The sequence below is a fragment of the Grammomys surdaster genome, unplaced genomic scaffold, assembly GCF_004785775.1.
Source record: "Grammomys surdaster isolate TR1022 unplaced genomic scaffold, NIH_TR_1.0 132, whole genome shotgun sequence".
Lineage (NCBI taxonomy): Eukaryota > Metazoa > Chordata > Mammalia > Rodentia > Muridae > Grammomys > Grammomys surdaster.
The window spans coordinates 4,519,219-4,536,336 of record NW_021604590.1 but is presented as its reverse complement, the minus strand read 5'-3'; the positions used below and the strand labels follow the sequence as shown (position 1 = coordinate 4,536,336).

Genomic DNA, 17,118 nt, shown 5'->3' with positions numbered 1-17,118 from the left:
TCCTGTGCTTAGTACACTTGTTACTGAAATTCTATAGGTTTGTCTTTCCTGGTCTAGATATTAATGTTAAGTGTTTATTATATCTCTCCCATAAATTAGCCTGTCAAGAATATGATGTTGCCTTAAAAATAAAGTCTACTTAGAGATAATTAAAAAAAATAACAGGCTTCAGTATAGATAATAAAAAGATAGACAGATGAAACCTTCTTCTAGTCTTCGGTATTGTGTGCATCTTAAAGCTACAAGCCTAGCTAATTATAGCTATTTCATGTGAAAGGAAGAGTTACATTAGCCATAATCTACATGTTCTGTTAGAAATAAACAGGCATTAAAATAATTTGTACTTGTAGCTATAATTTTTCATAAAATAATGCACTCTTTAAATATTGAGAAAACACTATTTTTGAATCCCATTACCCAATTAAACAATTTTTAAATGCTAAAGAGCATAATCTTTATCTCTTCAAATAGTGGTATTTGGAAGCCTCATTAGCCTATGGGGAGTAGAGGATACCTTTTATCGTCTGATGAGACTATATTCTGTATACATCGAGTCTTACAATCAGCTCACATTGCTCTAAGAACTGAACATATTAAAATAAAGGTGATAAGGGAAAGACAATCTTATATAAGTAAAATGAAAAACCAGTGGGGAGCTTGCGTCCTTGGTCCTTGGTACAAGTGTAGGAGCTTTTGTGTTGTGTTTCCTGTCCAGTCAGGTAAGTAAGAGTTGGCATTGGGTCAACCTTGGTTTTTAAATGACCTTGAAACCCCACAGTAGTTCAATCCTGTTGGTTGACCTGTTTGATTCTGTGCCTTTCCCCCACTCTGTTACTGTATTAGAATGGTCCAGTGCCAAAGGAGTTTCAGGTTGGGATGAAGCTGGAGGCTGTGGACAGGAGGAACCCTTGCTTGATGTGCGTGGCAACCGTTGCAGACATTGTGGAAGACCGAGTACGGGTGCATTTTGACAGCTGGGATGATATCTTTGATTACTGGTGAGACGTCAGGATGCACACACTTTGCTAGAGCCGCACTTAGTGTTCAGAAATCATTGTACCAGTGTTGCGAGTGTTTTCATTGTAGCTCACGTCAAGAAGTTTTCAGTTGGCTTTTCCCCTGCCTCTCTTCCACATAGATTATTGAATTAAAAAGCAGCCCTCTGTTTTCCCCATCCTATGTGGAGTTACTCAGTGATGTCTTCTGTGAAGCAATGGCAACAGGTTAGGGGTGGGTCTCATGTTTTATCTGATTTTAATGAGGATAGATTTGAGAAAAGGAACTTGAGAAGTGTCAGGGTTGCATTGTATGTGTATGTATGGGGGGTGGGGCATCTGAAAAGTGTTGAACATAGTCTTCCACACAAAAGCTCTGGGCGAAATGGGAGTGAGTGCTTTGAAAGACTGTGAGAAGTAGAGAAAAAATGTATGCCACACACCTCTGAAACCAACTGTGGCGAGGTGTAAGGACTTACAGGATAAAACCCTGAAATATGCAGTAGGGAGTGGCAAAACCATTTTTTGTCACATTTCCTGTGTGAGTCCTGAACACTGAAAAAATCCCCAATGAAGCTGGCACTCTGCAGGTGCTTGACAGGAGTCTGCCTGTCTCCTTTGAAATAAGGAACAGAAGTAGAGTAGTGGTTGTAGGTGTCTTAGAATACTCCAGAGCGTTTGAAAAGTAAAAGGAAGAAAAACGTAGCTACCTTGGGTCTGATTCAGCTGTTCTGTCCACATCTGGAATTTCCTGTTGATAGTTGGTTTTATTAGTAGTACCGGCAGGCAGAAGAGAGTCATTAAAACATTTACCTCAGGGATCACCTGTGTCAGCTCCACGTGACCCCTTTCTGATTTATTCTACAGTTTCAAATTGTAGGAAAGTTGTACAAATGAGCAGTTTGGTCACTCACGTTAAAGCTCACCATTAAGCTATTTCTGTCATTTGCTAACTGTGAAGTGCTGTTTCCCACGGGGCTTCTTTATGTACAGCGTGACCATCACCCTTGGTTCTGTTCCTGTCTGTCACTGTGATGGTATCTCAGTAGGAACAACCTAAGGAAGGAGGAAGGATTATTTGGGCAAAGGGTTTGAGAATGTGAAGAGGACTTGGTGAGGGAACAGCTTGTGGCTGGGGTACTTGGAGCTAGACTGACTTTTACACTATGTGGTTATTCAGAAAGCTGAGCACTCAGGATGGAATGAGCTGCACTGGTTCAGCTCACTCCTCAGGTCCTGCATCTGCCAGGTATGTGCCATACCTGATAGGTCCCTCAACCTTCACAATTAGTGGTGTGAGGTTGGCGCCGAGTAGTAAGCATGTAGGAGACATTTTACAGCTGAACCACTGCCTACCCTTCCTGTGACACTGAGTATTGTGAATGTAAACACAATCCTTTTTTTTTTTTTTTTTTTTTTTTTTGCAGGTGTGATGTTAACAGTCCTTGTATCCAGCCAGTTGGCTGGTGTCAGGAGAACGGAAGAACTCTGGTCACACCCCAAGGTGAGCAGACTTCATGTTCTTTGAAGTCATCTCTGTGTAAGTAGATGTTTGCTTTTTCACCCCATTTTGGTGACAATACTTCGTTGTTTTATTTGAGTGAATAAAAGTGCTGGGGAGTGCCAACAGCCACCAAGTGTCTAAAGCATGCATGGACTATGTTTATAAAATGTATTGGACAGTCTTTTTAAAAGTTGAGAAGTTTTAGCTCGTTCAATAACTATCATTGCTGGGGACTAGCATTTGCAACTAGCTATTTTCAGGTATATCTTATAACAATTCATTAATCAAATCATAAGATTACCAAGTGTCTTTTACTTTGGAGTTAAGTATAGAAATGTCAAAAATATAGAAAGTAAGGCTTCATGTATGCCCTGACTTGCCAGACGAATTTCAACAAGCCAGAATAATCATGGATATAAGTTGGGGTAACATTGTGACAGAGGACATCTCTAGGGTGCCAGAGACCCTAGATTCAATCCCCCACCATTATACCAGAAAGAAAAGAAAGAACTGACTAGACACTATTTAATTTTAACATCTCTAGTACAAATGTTTAAGGAGATATCTGTTTTCTTTCAGTCCATAATATATAAGAATAAATGTAGAAAACAAGATATAGCATCCTTTTAATGTAGCAGCTGTTTTGTTTCTTGGACATTAATAGTTATGGACTTTTGAAATCTTTAAGTCCTTTTTTTAAAAATTTGAAACATGTTTAATATTATTGTACAAAGTAAATGGTGCTCCGTGGACATTTCCAAATGTGAATAAAATGTATTTAGGTCACACTCATCCCTTTATTCTCTTTTCAATTAAAAATAGATTATTTCATATAATATATTCTGATTATGGTTTTCCCTCTTCCAAGTCCTCCCAGATCCTGCCTATATCCCCATCCAACCAAATACATACCTTCCCCCATCCCCTCTTTCATTAGAATACAAACAGGGATATGAAAATAATAAAACAAAAGCAAAACACAATAGGAAAGACCAAACAATTAAAGATATAAACAAATAAAAAAGAGTCAGTGAAAAGAACAAGAAATACATACAGGCACCAAGACACACAAACACACAGAAAACCCATAAAACAAAATTGGAAACCATAATATATAAGCAAAAGACCTGTAAGGAATTAATTAAACAGCCTCCAATGCTGTAATTGAGTTTGTTCTGTGTTGGCCATCCACTGTTGGGCATGGGGCCTGCCCATAAGTGTGGTTAAAAGTGAGGCTGTGGAGAAAGCAAATTTTTCCTTTGAGAGAGAGTATCATTTAGAGGTAGCTTCAGGATTGAGGATGGGAGCTTGTGTCTCTTTCTTCTCTCCTCTCAGCATTTGCATCGCTCTTGGCTTAGATGTTCTTTTTGTTCTTAAGCCTCCTTGCCTCCATACCACTAGAAATCTACCCTTTAGTTTCTTCTTCTCTCCAACCCACACTGATTCCATACATCCTAGGGAAGTTTGGGTAGGACCCAGAACCACACTTAACATTGTGATCTTCAGTTCCATTTTCCGGCAAATTCATTCTTCTTTATAGATTCATAGTGTACAGATAGAATACTTTCCCCATTCATAGGTAGAGTTTATAACTTGGTTAGAATAAATTATTTTGTGGTAAACAGAAGTATGCAGGTATCTATATTATAAGCTGACATTTATTCTTCAGACTATATGCTCAGAAGTAGTGTGACTTGATTATATATGTATTTTTAAGTTGTAAAAGAAAATTCCATATAGACAACATTAACTCATATTCCTACCAGCAATGAATGAGGGCTCTTCTGTCACATATTCTTACCTGCATTTTTTGCTTGTTTTCTTGATGGTACCCACTGCCTCTGAGGTGAAATAGGCTTCAGTGTGGTTTTGATTATATCCTTCCTACCACTACCCATCCAACTTCTCTATCTTAAAACACACACACACACACACACACACACACACACACTCACTAAAAATCATGGAGTCCAATTTGTGTTGGTGAACTTCTAAGCCTGGGGCCTGTGCTAGAGTATTTTTGACATATCCATTGTCTCTACTGGAAAAAAAAAACTGATTTTCTTCTCTTAGAAACTATCAACTGTGCATAGCTTCTTGTCTAAGGATAGGACTTTGTGTCTACTTCTCTTATTAATAGCTGGGGCTTTTGTCTGGCTTGAGCCTGTGCAGGTCTTGTCCATGTTGTCACAGTCTCTGTGAGCTCATACTTGGGAGGTGCTGTTTGCTTGGAGTCAGCAAATACCTTTGGCTCCTGCAACCCTCTCACTCTCAACAAGAGTGATAAAGACATCCCACTAAGACTAAGAGTGCTTCAATGTCTCTGACTCTCTGCTTGTTGTCTAGTTGAGGTAGTAACTACCACCAACTGCAGGAGGAAGCTCCCATGATGAGATTGAACAATGCACCGATCTGTGGGTACAGCAATATGTCATCTTACTGCTGTCTTTCTTTATAGAATAATAGTAGTAAGTGTTACCCTAGGCCTATGACCTGTCATCATTCTAGGCCTCATTACCATCATTCTGAGGTTCTAGGCCTCATTACCAATGTAATGTATGGGTTCCATCTTGTGGAAGGAGCATTAGTTCAATTAGATAGTGGTTTGTTACCATCCCAATAGCCATGCTACTTCTGCACCAGTGAGCACATCTTGAAGGCAGGTTGTTATGATAGCTCACAAGATTCATAGCTGGGTGCTATTTATGATTGTTCTTCTTCCTTGGTAGTGTAAGTAGCATCTCCCAGCACTATGAATGCTATCCGACATGGGGCTTCCAGTTGAGTACTAACTAGATCCAACTGTCCCATTCTTGGACATACACCCAGAGGACTCTACATCATACTAGAGAGATATTTGCTCATCTGTGTACATTGCTTCTCTATTCATAATAGCCTGAAATTGGAACTAGCCAAGGTGTTCATCAGTTGATGTATGGGTGATGAAAATGTGGTCCATCTACATGGTATAATATTATTCAGATGCTAAGAAAAATAAAATTATGGAATGTACAAGTAAATGAACAGAGCTAGCAACAAGCACCCTGACTAAGGAAACCCAGGCTAAGAAAGACAAACATACCCGTTTTTTTTTTTCCTCTCAGATGTGGGTGTTAGCTTTTTATACTTTTTATTTTTTGTTTTTTATTGGATATTTTATTTATTTACAATACAGATGTCATCCCATTTCCCCTCCCAAGAACCTCCATCTCACCCCCTCCTCCTTTACGCTTTTTATACCATTTTGATTACATGCATGTATTAAGTTCAGTTCTAGGTTGAGGGTCTAGCAATGCAATAGATACAAATAGTCAAGGAACAAGCAAGACAAGAAACACAAATAATCGAAAAACAAAAGGCAACACATTAAACCCAATTACCTGGACACTCCCATGATCACTGTTTCTAAGGAGTTATCAGGATGACCAAAGTATCTGAGCCTACTTCCCTGTCCTAGCCCAATGTCATTTTCATGTCTGAAACCTACTTCCTTGTTCTAGCCTAAAATTTAGATTCCTGCCTGAAATTACTTCTTTGTTCTAGCCTAATGTCAGATTCCTGCCTGAAGCCTACTTCTTTGTCCTTGGCCAATGTCATATTCCTGCCAGACAGCCCATTTCCTTGTCCTTGTCCCATGTCAGCTTCTTGCCAAGCAGCCCCAAAGGTTCTCTGCCTCTCTCCCCAACTTTTTATTTCATTAACAAGACTGAGCCTTTCTTAGGTCATTCTGACAAGAATGCCTTCCTTACCCATCATGGAATATGCCTTATCAAAAGCAATTCCCTTATGTCTTAGGTTGGTAAGGCTCTGTGCAGAATCTTACCCGTCCTTGGCTTGCCAGCCTGTTAATTTTAATAACTCTGTCTGAGGGTCCATTTTCAGGTTCAAGCCATGTACTTGACTGCCAACATGTTGATGTTGTTGAAGAAAAGCTTTAACACAATGAGCAGGAATACAACTATTCCCAGGACAAAAAGGGCTAGCATGATTAAGCTATATATGCCATTTTTGAAGCTTGATCCTGGTCCAGAAAGACAAATGCTGTATGTTTTCCTTCATAAGCACATGCTAGCTTTGAATCCATAGGTGTATGTTACAACTGGGGGGACCATAGAGTAGTGAACAAGGCTTAAATGGGGTGGGGCCGGGTAGGGGGGGGGGAGCCTTAGGAATGATACTTTAAAATACCTTTGAAGTAGTGTAGGGAGGAGTTTGGGGTTTTAAAAATTTATTTGTCACACACACACACACACACACACACACACACATACACACACACACACAGATACTTTCTCTCTTCTCTCTCTCCCTCCCTTCCTCTCTCTCTCTCTCTCTCTCTCTCTCTCTCTCTCTCTGGTACCCCCGTCTTCTCCCTCTGACCATGAATAATGATGGAGCTCTCATCTACCTCAACAACACCTGCCTGCATGCTACAATGCATCCCACCATGATGATAATGAACTGTAAGCAAGCTCCCAATTAAATGCTTCTTCCATTAAGAGTTCTGTTAAGATTATGGTATCTCTTCACATCAATAGAACAGTGACCAAGATACAGGCACACACACATAGACACACAGAGAAAATGTAGGATATAAATTGAATTAACCTACAAAGAGGTTATACCAGTTCTAGATACCATAGGTTGCCAAAATTAAAAGCCCACTGTCAGACAGACTACTTTTTAAGTTGTTGATCAGAGGGGGGTCCATAGATTCCCCCCAAAGTTGTAGGTTATTGCCATTGCTCCTGGTTACCCAAAGAACCTGATGTTATGTGATAGAACAAGAGAAATAAGCTGGTATCACATCACCCTGGAAGCTTCTTCCTAGTGTTGGTACATTCTGCATGTACCCTCATGAAGAAAAGTCATCACAGGCCTTACCCAGCTGTGTACTATTGCAAACTACAGTAACAGTTGACCTTGCAAAATGCACCAGTGCACAACAGTGGCAACCATGTCTCTGGAGTAATCAGCAGCTGGTCTTCCTTGTTGAGCATTCTGACAGAGTATTTGTCTACCTCTCTGATGCTGGATGTTTGGTTACATTGCACCCCTTGGTTCAGGATAATGATGAGGAAGCTTTTGCATTTAGTCTTCTCACTGTACATGTGTCTTCATTTTTTAAATTGTATTTATATACCTAGGAGTGGGAATTGCCAGGGCATACATGGTAATACTGATTTATAATACCTGAGAAACTTTTCTAAAGAGTCTGTGCCATTTTACCTTCCTGCAAAAAATGGGATTCCCCCCCTTCCATTTTGGCCGCCCTTTTTTATATTATGCTTTTATGGTTAAAATAATCTCATATTGAGAGAAGTATAAGGTGCCAGCCAGAGTGGATGTCATCTCTCAGAAGGAGATTTCACACTGTTCTAACAGCATGTCATACCACTGTGCAGAAGAAAGACTGAGACCCAGAGACTGATTGGTTGGTGGCAACTGGGACCACATGTTGGCTTCTTAGATGTACATGCACTTGACTCTCTGTTTAAACTTTGATCTCTCTTCAGGACCCCAAAGATGCGCTTGAGGAATTCCCTAGATGTGTTAGTCTCTCTTCCCAATGTGGCCACAATGAATAAATATCCCTTTCCTTCTTTTTCTGAAACATTTTCCTGTTGGATATAAAGTAGAAACTTATTGTGGTTTATTGGGCTTGTACTTGTTTTTTTTTTTAAAGCACTATTCCCATTTGACAGCTTCTCAAGTGCTTGTCTGCCATTTGTATATTTTCTTAGAAATGTCTATTCAAATCTTTTATCCATTTTAAACTGCCTCTTTAAGATTTTCAACATTCAAATATTATATTATTGTTGTCTAAAACTTTGTATATTCTGAGTGGGTGATTGTGTATTGTGATAGAAGCCAGACAGGTGCTTTGCAAATGTTATATTTTATTTTGTATGCTTATTTTCATGTTCTCTTTAAAGGATTTGTTTTTTATTTAAGTATGTATTTGTGTGTCTGTGTGAGTGTATGCCACATGCTTGCAGATACTTTCCAAGTCCAGAAAAATGGTGTCTCATTTCCCAGAGCTGAATTTACAGGTGGGTAGGAGCCACCTGAAGTGGGTGCTGGGAACTAAACTCCTGTGCCCTAGGAGAGCAACAAGTACTCTTAACTGCTGAGATGTCTTTCCAGCTCATATTTTCAGTCTTGATATTTTTCCTTTGTATTAATTTCACATTTCTATAATGGGATATTTGTGGAAGATAATTTTTTAAAAAGAAAATATTTCTGTGTGGTTCCAGAGACTTACAAGCATGGCATCTGAATCAGTTCACTCCAGTTGGAGGTTGCATTATGTCATGGCAGTTGATGGGCAGTAGGGGCCAATGATTGGAAGATAAGAAGAAACATGGTACAGCCAGAACAAGGGCAGATGGCAAAAAGCCAGGTCAGGCCTTGTTCTTTTAAAATAGCCTACTAGCAGGAACTCAGCTATTTCCCTGCAAAACATCTCATGGCCCCAGTGACTAATGGAACTTCCACTAAACCATGCCTCACAAAGATTGGGTGCTTTCTATAGTGCTACTCTGGGGACCATGACTTTAACAACTATAGAGGACAGTGGGCTTACTCTAAAACTACTGCATCCTTTGATGCATTATGTTAATATTATCTAGTCTTTTTGTAGCTCTTAATTTTATTGTCAAGTCAGATAGTTTATTGTTAAATATCAGGTAAGAACATTAACTGTGGATTGAAGTCATTGGCTCGTGTTTAATGAATTGTAGCACATGACCCAAGACAGAGGTTTGGTTTATTTATTTATTTATTTATTTATTTATTTATTTATTTATTTTTTGAGTCTGTTATTCAGTGTCCAAGTATTATTTCTGAAGAGACCATTTCGCCTTTGAATCTTCCATGTAGCATTTTTGAGACTAGATTTACCATTGAATGTTGGGTTTGTTTCTGAAGTCACAGTTCTGTTGCATGAAGCAAATGCGAATACAGTATGCAATATTCTAGTGCCATAAACAAATGCAAAAAGAGTATAGACAATATTTCTTTTCATGTATCAGGACTGCTTTGTAATCCAGTTCATAATTAGCAATTGTGAGTTCTTCAAATTTACTTCTAATTTTCAAGATTGTTTTCTTCACTGGGATCTTTTAATGCTTGTATGAATTTGAGGGGATTTGCTTTTTCAAGAGAAATAACTGTTGTCATTTTGACAGGGTTGAATTAAATCCGTAGATTGCTTTGGAAAATATAGTGTTTAGTGGTGAGATTTCTGCTCCATAGAGATGAGATGTTTACAATTTCCTTAGGCTTTAATTTTTTCTTCAATGCTAGTTCTTAGTTAACAACTTTTTAAAAAGTTTACTTTGATTAAATTTTCACTTAGGAAGTTTATATTTTTAGGTGCTATTATAGGTGGAATAATTTCTTAACTTACCTTGGTGTTATTGTTATCATGTGAAAAAAATATGTAATCTTGTGTATCCATGCTCTACCTGGCAAATTTATTGAATTATTTTATTCAATCTACGTGTAATTTGTGTCTCTGAATATTTCCATGAGTTTTCAGACATGCAGTCATGTTGTCTGTCATAAGAGGTACCTTCACGTCTTCATGTACAGTTTGGTTGCCTTTTGCTGGTCTTTCTTGCCCAGTTGTTCATCCTGTGTCTGACGTATCATACTAAAAATGGAACTTGATTGATTTGTTCCTTATGAATAAGATTCAAACATCTTACCATCAGTATGATGATAGCTTTAAGTTTAAGTCAGATCTCGTCTTGGATTAAGAGTATTTCCCTTTTCTCTGAGACCTTTTCATAAATATCCACTGAACAGGTGTATACCCCACCTCCTACAGTATTCCATCCGCTTCCCATGTAAAATAAAACAAGCTGCCTCCCCCATATTGATATTACCCAATGTATTTCTGCATTTGTGGAAAGGGTTTCATAGTTTTCTCTTTTGTCCTTTCCTGTAATCATTCCACTGATTAATTTTCCTATGATAAATCACAATAGTATTCTTGGTGGGGGGAAATCTCTCTGATTTTTATTTTATTTCATTCTTTTATTATGTTGTTAGATTTAGTGTGCTGATAATTTATTGATAAGCTTTTAGGCATAGCCATATGGTCTGTTGTTTCTTGTCTTATCTCTGAAGCCTATTCTTCTTTATGGTGTTATAAATGAAAATCCTTATTAATTTTAGTTTTTGATTGTTTATTGTTAGTGTTAAAATATGGGTTTTTTTTTTGTATTGATCTTCTATCCCGAAGCTTTTCTGAATTACTCTACTACTCTCCTGGGGCATTCCTTATGGCTGTCTGTCAGAGAAATGATATCATATGCAGATGGAGGGAGTTATTCCTGAGAGTCCTCAATGACTTTTGTTTCTTGCTTAATTTATCCCTTGTAGTATACCACTGGATACAACTTTCATTCCTAATTTTATGGGAAAAGATTTTAGTCTTTTACAATTAAATATGATATACTCTGTAGGATTGAACAAATGAAATAACTTTCTTTTGTTTTTAGCTTAAGTCTTTCTAAAAATAAAAAAGATGGCCTTCTATTGTATTAATTTGACATGAGCATATTTACAGGTTCCCATTCTATACCAATCTTGTATTCCTGGGATAAATCTTACTAGAGGTAATTACTGTGTACATTATTTTAATATAATATTTTACTAATTATTTTATAATTTCACAATCCTTAGCATGTATATTGATCATATTTACCCCAATCCTTCTTCTCAAAGTCCTCCTAGAACTACCCTCCACCTGGTCACTCCTTCCTAACTTTGTGGATTATTTTTCCCTCTCATTCTTTTGTTTATTGATAGCCCACCAAATTGAATTTTACTATCCCTGTCCTCATGTGAATTTGGTCATTGACTATAGCATGGATGACCTAAATAAAACTGAAGCAGTGAACAATCCCCTAAACAAAACTCACTATTCATCTACCAGAAGCCACCTACCATGTGTAGCTCCTCAGCTAGGGTTGAAGATCCATGGAGTTCCCTACCCCATGCTGGAATATCGACAGGCATGGCAGATAGCCACAGCTGCAGTGATTTATGAGTACCTTGGTGTTATCATGCCTATAAGACACGAATCCATTTCACTCTTCCCTAGCCTTGGTTCTGAAAGTCTCCTTGCTTTTCCTTGATGCTCCTAGATCTTTTGGAGATGGGTGTGTGATATAAACATCTCATTGATGGTTGAGAATTTTATCTTCTATGACATATAAAGGGTTCTCTGACAACGTCTGCAAAGTGCATTAATATGTGGGAATAGATACACAAATTTTGATGGCAGTTCATCTTGCAAAATAATATTGGATTCACTTCTGTGGCCTATAAACTTCCCAACAGAGGGGTCTTGGTCAGATTTAGAGCGGGGTTATGCATTCTCTGTGTGGAATGGGCCTTTAATCTAATCAGTAGTTAGCAATAACATTTGTTTCATTATTACATTGATGAGCATATCTTTCCAGTTTTTGACTCCTGTTCTCACAGAATTCACCTTGGGACTAGAAATTTGACTTTAGCCCCAACTGGTTTATGGAACTCATCCTGTGATGGGGATTTGACTCCCTTGAATCATTCTGGTAGTCAACATGTAGCTTCACAGGCAATCCTGATGTCACCTTGTCAAGACAGGATCATCTCTGGGATCCAAGCCAGGAACCAGTGACAATATTGTTCAGTCTTCACAGGTGAATTTAGTGCAGACTTCTTTCTAGAATGATTCACAGAAAACAAGACAATGAAATAAAGTTGGAAGAAGGATAAGTTATAATCAGAAGGCAAATCATTCTGATTTATAGATAAAAGAACACCAACAACATATTCATTTTGACCCATCCTCAACTACCCAGTTTTCCTATGACAGAATTCAGAATCACAAAGACAGCAGAAATATCTGAGAAAAAATTCAGATTAACGATCACATAGAAGTCTAAAACACAGATGCATAAACTAAGGTAATCTACCCAAAAGCTTGAGGAGACCATCTCCAAGATGACAAAAATAGTAAGTTACATGAGAAAGTAGAAAATATGGAAGACAAATTCAGCAAGAAATTTGAAGCATTGAGAAAGAGCCAAAGAGAGTTGGGTAAAAACAGTGGCCAGTCAGAGGGGAGCCCATCACCAGAGCTGACCTTGAAGGTCAAACTCAAGATGGAGGCCAAAACTGAAGCAAGAATATAATCAGAAGTCTTTAAGGAAACCTTACTGAGTACAACCAAAATTTCCACGAATTCTGTGACTACATTACAGAGGCTAAACCTGAAGCCTATGGAGTAGAAGATAGAATTTGACCGAGATGAAGTCAAAAGGAATAGACAAACTATTTAATGAAATTATAGCAGAAATTTTCCCTACCCTAGGGAACGATTAGACTTCCAAACACCAGAGACATTTACACCTCAAACCATGTGACAGGATAGTAATTCTTTAGTACATTATCATAGTCCAGATTTGAAAAATAAAAAGAATACCACACACACACACACACACACACACACACACACACACAATTTAATACTAAAAGAAAAATGACAACTCACATACAAAGTAGGAATATCAGAATAACCTCACACCCTTTACCACAAATCTAAAAGCCAGACAAGCAGGGAACAATCTGTAACTATAAAGGAAAATGACTCTGAATTGAGAATGCAAAACTCAGCAAGGTCACCTCTCAGAACAGATGGAGAAGTAAGGGTATTTCAAGACAAAATGTTTTACATTGTACAAATTATGTAAGACTTGGATTAGAGATTCATAATGCATCTATATGTTTCATGTTTAGACATAGTACAATATAAGTAAAACTACACATTATTGATTTGATTGGTTTGTTTCAGGTAGCAATTAGTTTCAAACTTTATTGGTCAGGATTATTTTACAGAAAACAAATTCATCTTTCAAATATTACATGTGTTTATGGATTTTTCAACATGTTTATACATGAATATGTTCATGTTTATGGGTCATAAGATTTTATGTCGTCAATTACATTTTTGTCAGAAAAGGTATGTTTTCTTTATTTGCCAAAGCTTATGTATTTTCAGAGGCAATTAAAGCTTTGAACAGCAGAGTAAAAGAAATTGATCTGTGTTGTTGCTACAGGTGCTTAGGGAGATTATCATGGGTTCTAGGTAACCATGAAGGGTGGAAGGGAGACATGGAAGACCATTTGTAAACATGTAACAGTAAAAGCAGCATCATTGCACTGATACACTTTCAAGTGTTAAGCTATAGTTTCCGTTGCTATTGCACAGAAAACTAAAAGCAAGACACTTTCTTTTCCTTTGGACAACCTTTGGCTGAGGCATTTGTTGAAATGATAAGTAGGTAATAGACTGACTTTTAGAAAACCTTTCTAACCATTTGAAGAAGTAATGCTTCTCTCCACAAGGACAATCATGTCTCACAAAGACCTGTGGCATCTGAGGGGCAGGTAGTGTTCAGTAAAGAATAAGCTCCTGATAAACAGGGTAAATCTGGCCCTTTGGTCAAGTAAAGCTACCTGCAGTGTTTGATGAAATATCAGTGGACTACCTCTGGGAAGCTAAAAATGATTTTGTAGTGTGGGTAGAGGCCAGGAAACTAGAAAGGGACCTAGGGGAGGGGAGAAGGGATAAGGCTGTAAGGAAGAAGTAAGAGACGGGTCATGGAACACATGGGCAATGAGTTGAAACAGGAACAAGGGAGCATGGGAAAGAGGCAGAGGCACAGAGAAGAGGAGTTGGTTAATCTACTAACCAAAACTCAGTATGTATGAAAATAACATCAGGAAACTTGTTACTTTTTATAAGAATAAAACTAAACTTAAAATTAAATGAAGAATATACCATAGATGGCAGCTCTACTTTTCTTTCTTATTTCTGGTATCTGGAAAGGAACTACCGTTTATAAAAAACATGTCTGTATATGAATGTACATGGTTCTCTATCACCCAGTGTGTCTTGCTCATCAGATCGAAGAGTATGAAGAGACTTTCTTCAACAGGCTATGTGGCAGGCTGTTCTGTAGTTAATGAGAAGACCCTGTTTTCTAGTTTTTCCTCATGAAGTGGGCAGTTTGGCAGGAAACTCTCCCAGTCGTGGAGACTGTCAGGATGTATGAGCCTGCTGGCAGGATGGCTAATATCCTGGAGGCCTAGCCAAGACTGGAGGGTCTCTACAAACACCACTGCTCACTTTGGAGTGCTTCCTGCATGTCCCATCAAGCTGGGCTCAGTACACGGGTTCTCAGGGTCTTCTCAGTGATATAGGATAGATAGAATTGAGGTTCTCCTTCTAAAAGACAAGTCTGTTATTTCTCTAACAGCTTTATTGAAGTGAAAACCACCAACTGCATTAGTCATCCATTTAAAGTGTACCTCGTCAATATTTTTACCATATTTACAGAGTTGTGTAACCATTACCACATTCATTCTGACTACACTTTCAGTACCCCAGAAGAGAATTCCCGGTAGTTACCCATTATTCTCCAATCCTCCATCTTTCTACAGTCATGACAACCACTAATTTACTTTGAGTTTTTACAAATGTACCTGTCCCAGATATTTTTTTTGCAAACAAACAAACAAAAAAAAATGTTGCCTTCGTGTGTGGCTGCTCTCCTTGAGCATAGTAGTGTCCTAGTTTTATCCACAGTGTACCTACAGCAGTACGTCATCTAGCATATATTAAATGGATAAAATACAATTTATGGACCTGTTTTTCCACTGGGAAACATTCAGGTTTTTTCTATTTAGGGTGTATTTCGAATAATACTACTATGAATATTTGGTTTTGTTTGAACATAGGCTTGTGGTTCTCACAGTGTTGTAGTTAGGGTTGGAGGTTTTGGATAATTCTGGAGCCCAGTGTCCAAATTATTGGAGGACACATCCTGCTGTTTTCCATGGATCTAAAGCATATACATTGATTTGAGCATGGGGTTTCCTATTTCTTGGCATCTTGACTGACACTCATCTGTCTTTCTAACTGACATAATTGGTATGATGCAGAATCTGATATTTTGGGTCTCATTTTTCTCAATTGCCCAGTGTGCCAGAGACTTCTCCACACTTGCCTGTTTTTGAGGCAGTTTTGTGATGTTTGGGTTGATTTTTCTTTTCTTTTGTGGAGACATGTTGTCCAGAGAGATGAAGAAACCTGTCTCTGTGAGCTGTTGATCTCCAAGCTGATTTTTCAGGGCACTTCAAGAACTTTTATTGCCCTCCTCTTTCAACAGGCTACACAAAGTCTTACACTCGGACCTCTGAGTGCAGCAGAAGGACAACTTCCAGGGCAGCACTAGGCACATGGAGTGAGAGCTTTTCAATAGAAATAACATTCAGAATTGATCTCTGATGGGCATGTAAAATCTGATGCCATATGAAGAACTATTGGGTGGAAGGAAGTAGAGGCAAAACAAAATGGCCGAAAGCCCCTGCATGCATAGAGTGAAGCACTCCAGGGTTAACACACGTGGCTACAGGGTCTGGTTTCAGGGAAGAGGAGATGAAGCAGGAAGTGATGCCGAGCAACCTCAGATAGCTTTCTGATGGCCTTTTAAGAGGTTTTACCTTAATTCATAGACATTTTGGTTATTTTGAGCAGTGTGGGACCAGGAAAGAAAAAAGACCTCCTTGCCAAACTAAATGACGTTAAACTGCCAAAATCAAAGTTTTGCCTCCCGTCATAAATAATATCCTCCACAGGAAAACAAACGAATGGGAAGACATGCAGATCACCCAGGAGCACACATTACATTCTTGTCTCCTGTGCGTCCTTCACTAAGGCAAATGTTCTTCACTCCATTGTTTACACACTTCACATTTTTGAGGACCTCAGTTAGTCGGACAGTGCTCCTCCTCTCAGATTTGACACATGCTTCCCCATGATTAGATGAGTCCTTGTCATTTCTGTAGGATGTCAGACATCTCAGAAGCCACGTCAATGGCCATGCTTGTTCCCATTGTAACCTGACAGATGTATACATGGCACACTGTCTCTTCCTGTTAGTGGTAACCTGGTTACAGGACCGAATGGGAGCCATCCAAGATTATACAAATATTCTATCTCTGACCCAATCTATACTCACTAGTGCCTAGCATTCGCTGATATTGATTAGACTGATCAGTATATAATGATTGCTAAGTGGTGATGTTCAAGTACCACATGTCCTCCCACAAATGTCAGCTCCTTTCTTCTTCCCTGACCGATGCTTGCTCTTTCACTTTCTGCTTTGTGCTATCAAGAAGTCATGGACCTTACTTTGTATAGGGCACTGAAATCTGCTATGTACATTATGTGGGGGAAAGAGCTGCCTTCCTTGACATTACTGCTAGTGGGAGACTGAGATGGGGGTTCATTGGTTAAATGAAATCTGTGATGATTATAAAAAAATAGCAAAGTGGTTAATCAAAGAGGTAATGCCTATCCAGAAAGAGGAAGGGTGCTTTACAGAGAGAATTATATGATGGTGTGTGGTTTGTGACAGATATTATTTGTATAGTGTATTTGTTATCTTTAAGTTCTGGAGAACCAGTTTGACATGGGATGGGTGTGGTGTAGTGTAGTCTAGTGTAGTGTAGTGTAGTGTAGTATAAAAATATTAATGAGAATTTAGGAGGGCA

General features: G+C 38.5%; 1 protein-coding gene across 1 annotated transcript in view; it reads left to right on the top strand.

Moving 5' to 3' along the window:
* The window catches only part of L3mbtl4 (L3MBTL histone methyl-lysine binding protein 4), a 318,439-nt gene that overhangs the window by 28,394 nt on the left and 272,927 nt on the right, over nt 1–17,118 (top strand). Inside the window, exons 6-7 of the mRNA XM_028762233.1 lie at nt 844–998; nt 2,423–2,499. Coding sequence (XP_028618066.1) covers nt 844–998; nt 2,423–2,499 — 232 coding nt within the window. The remainder of the gene's footprint in view (nt 1–843; nt 999–2,422; nt 2,500–17,118) is intronic.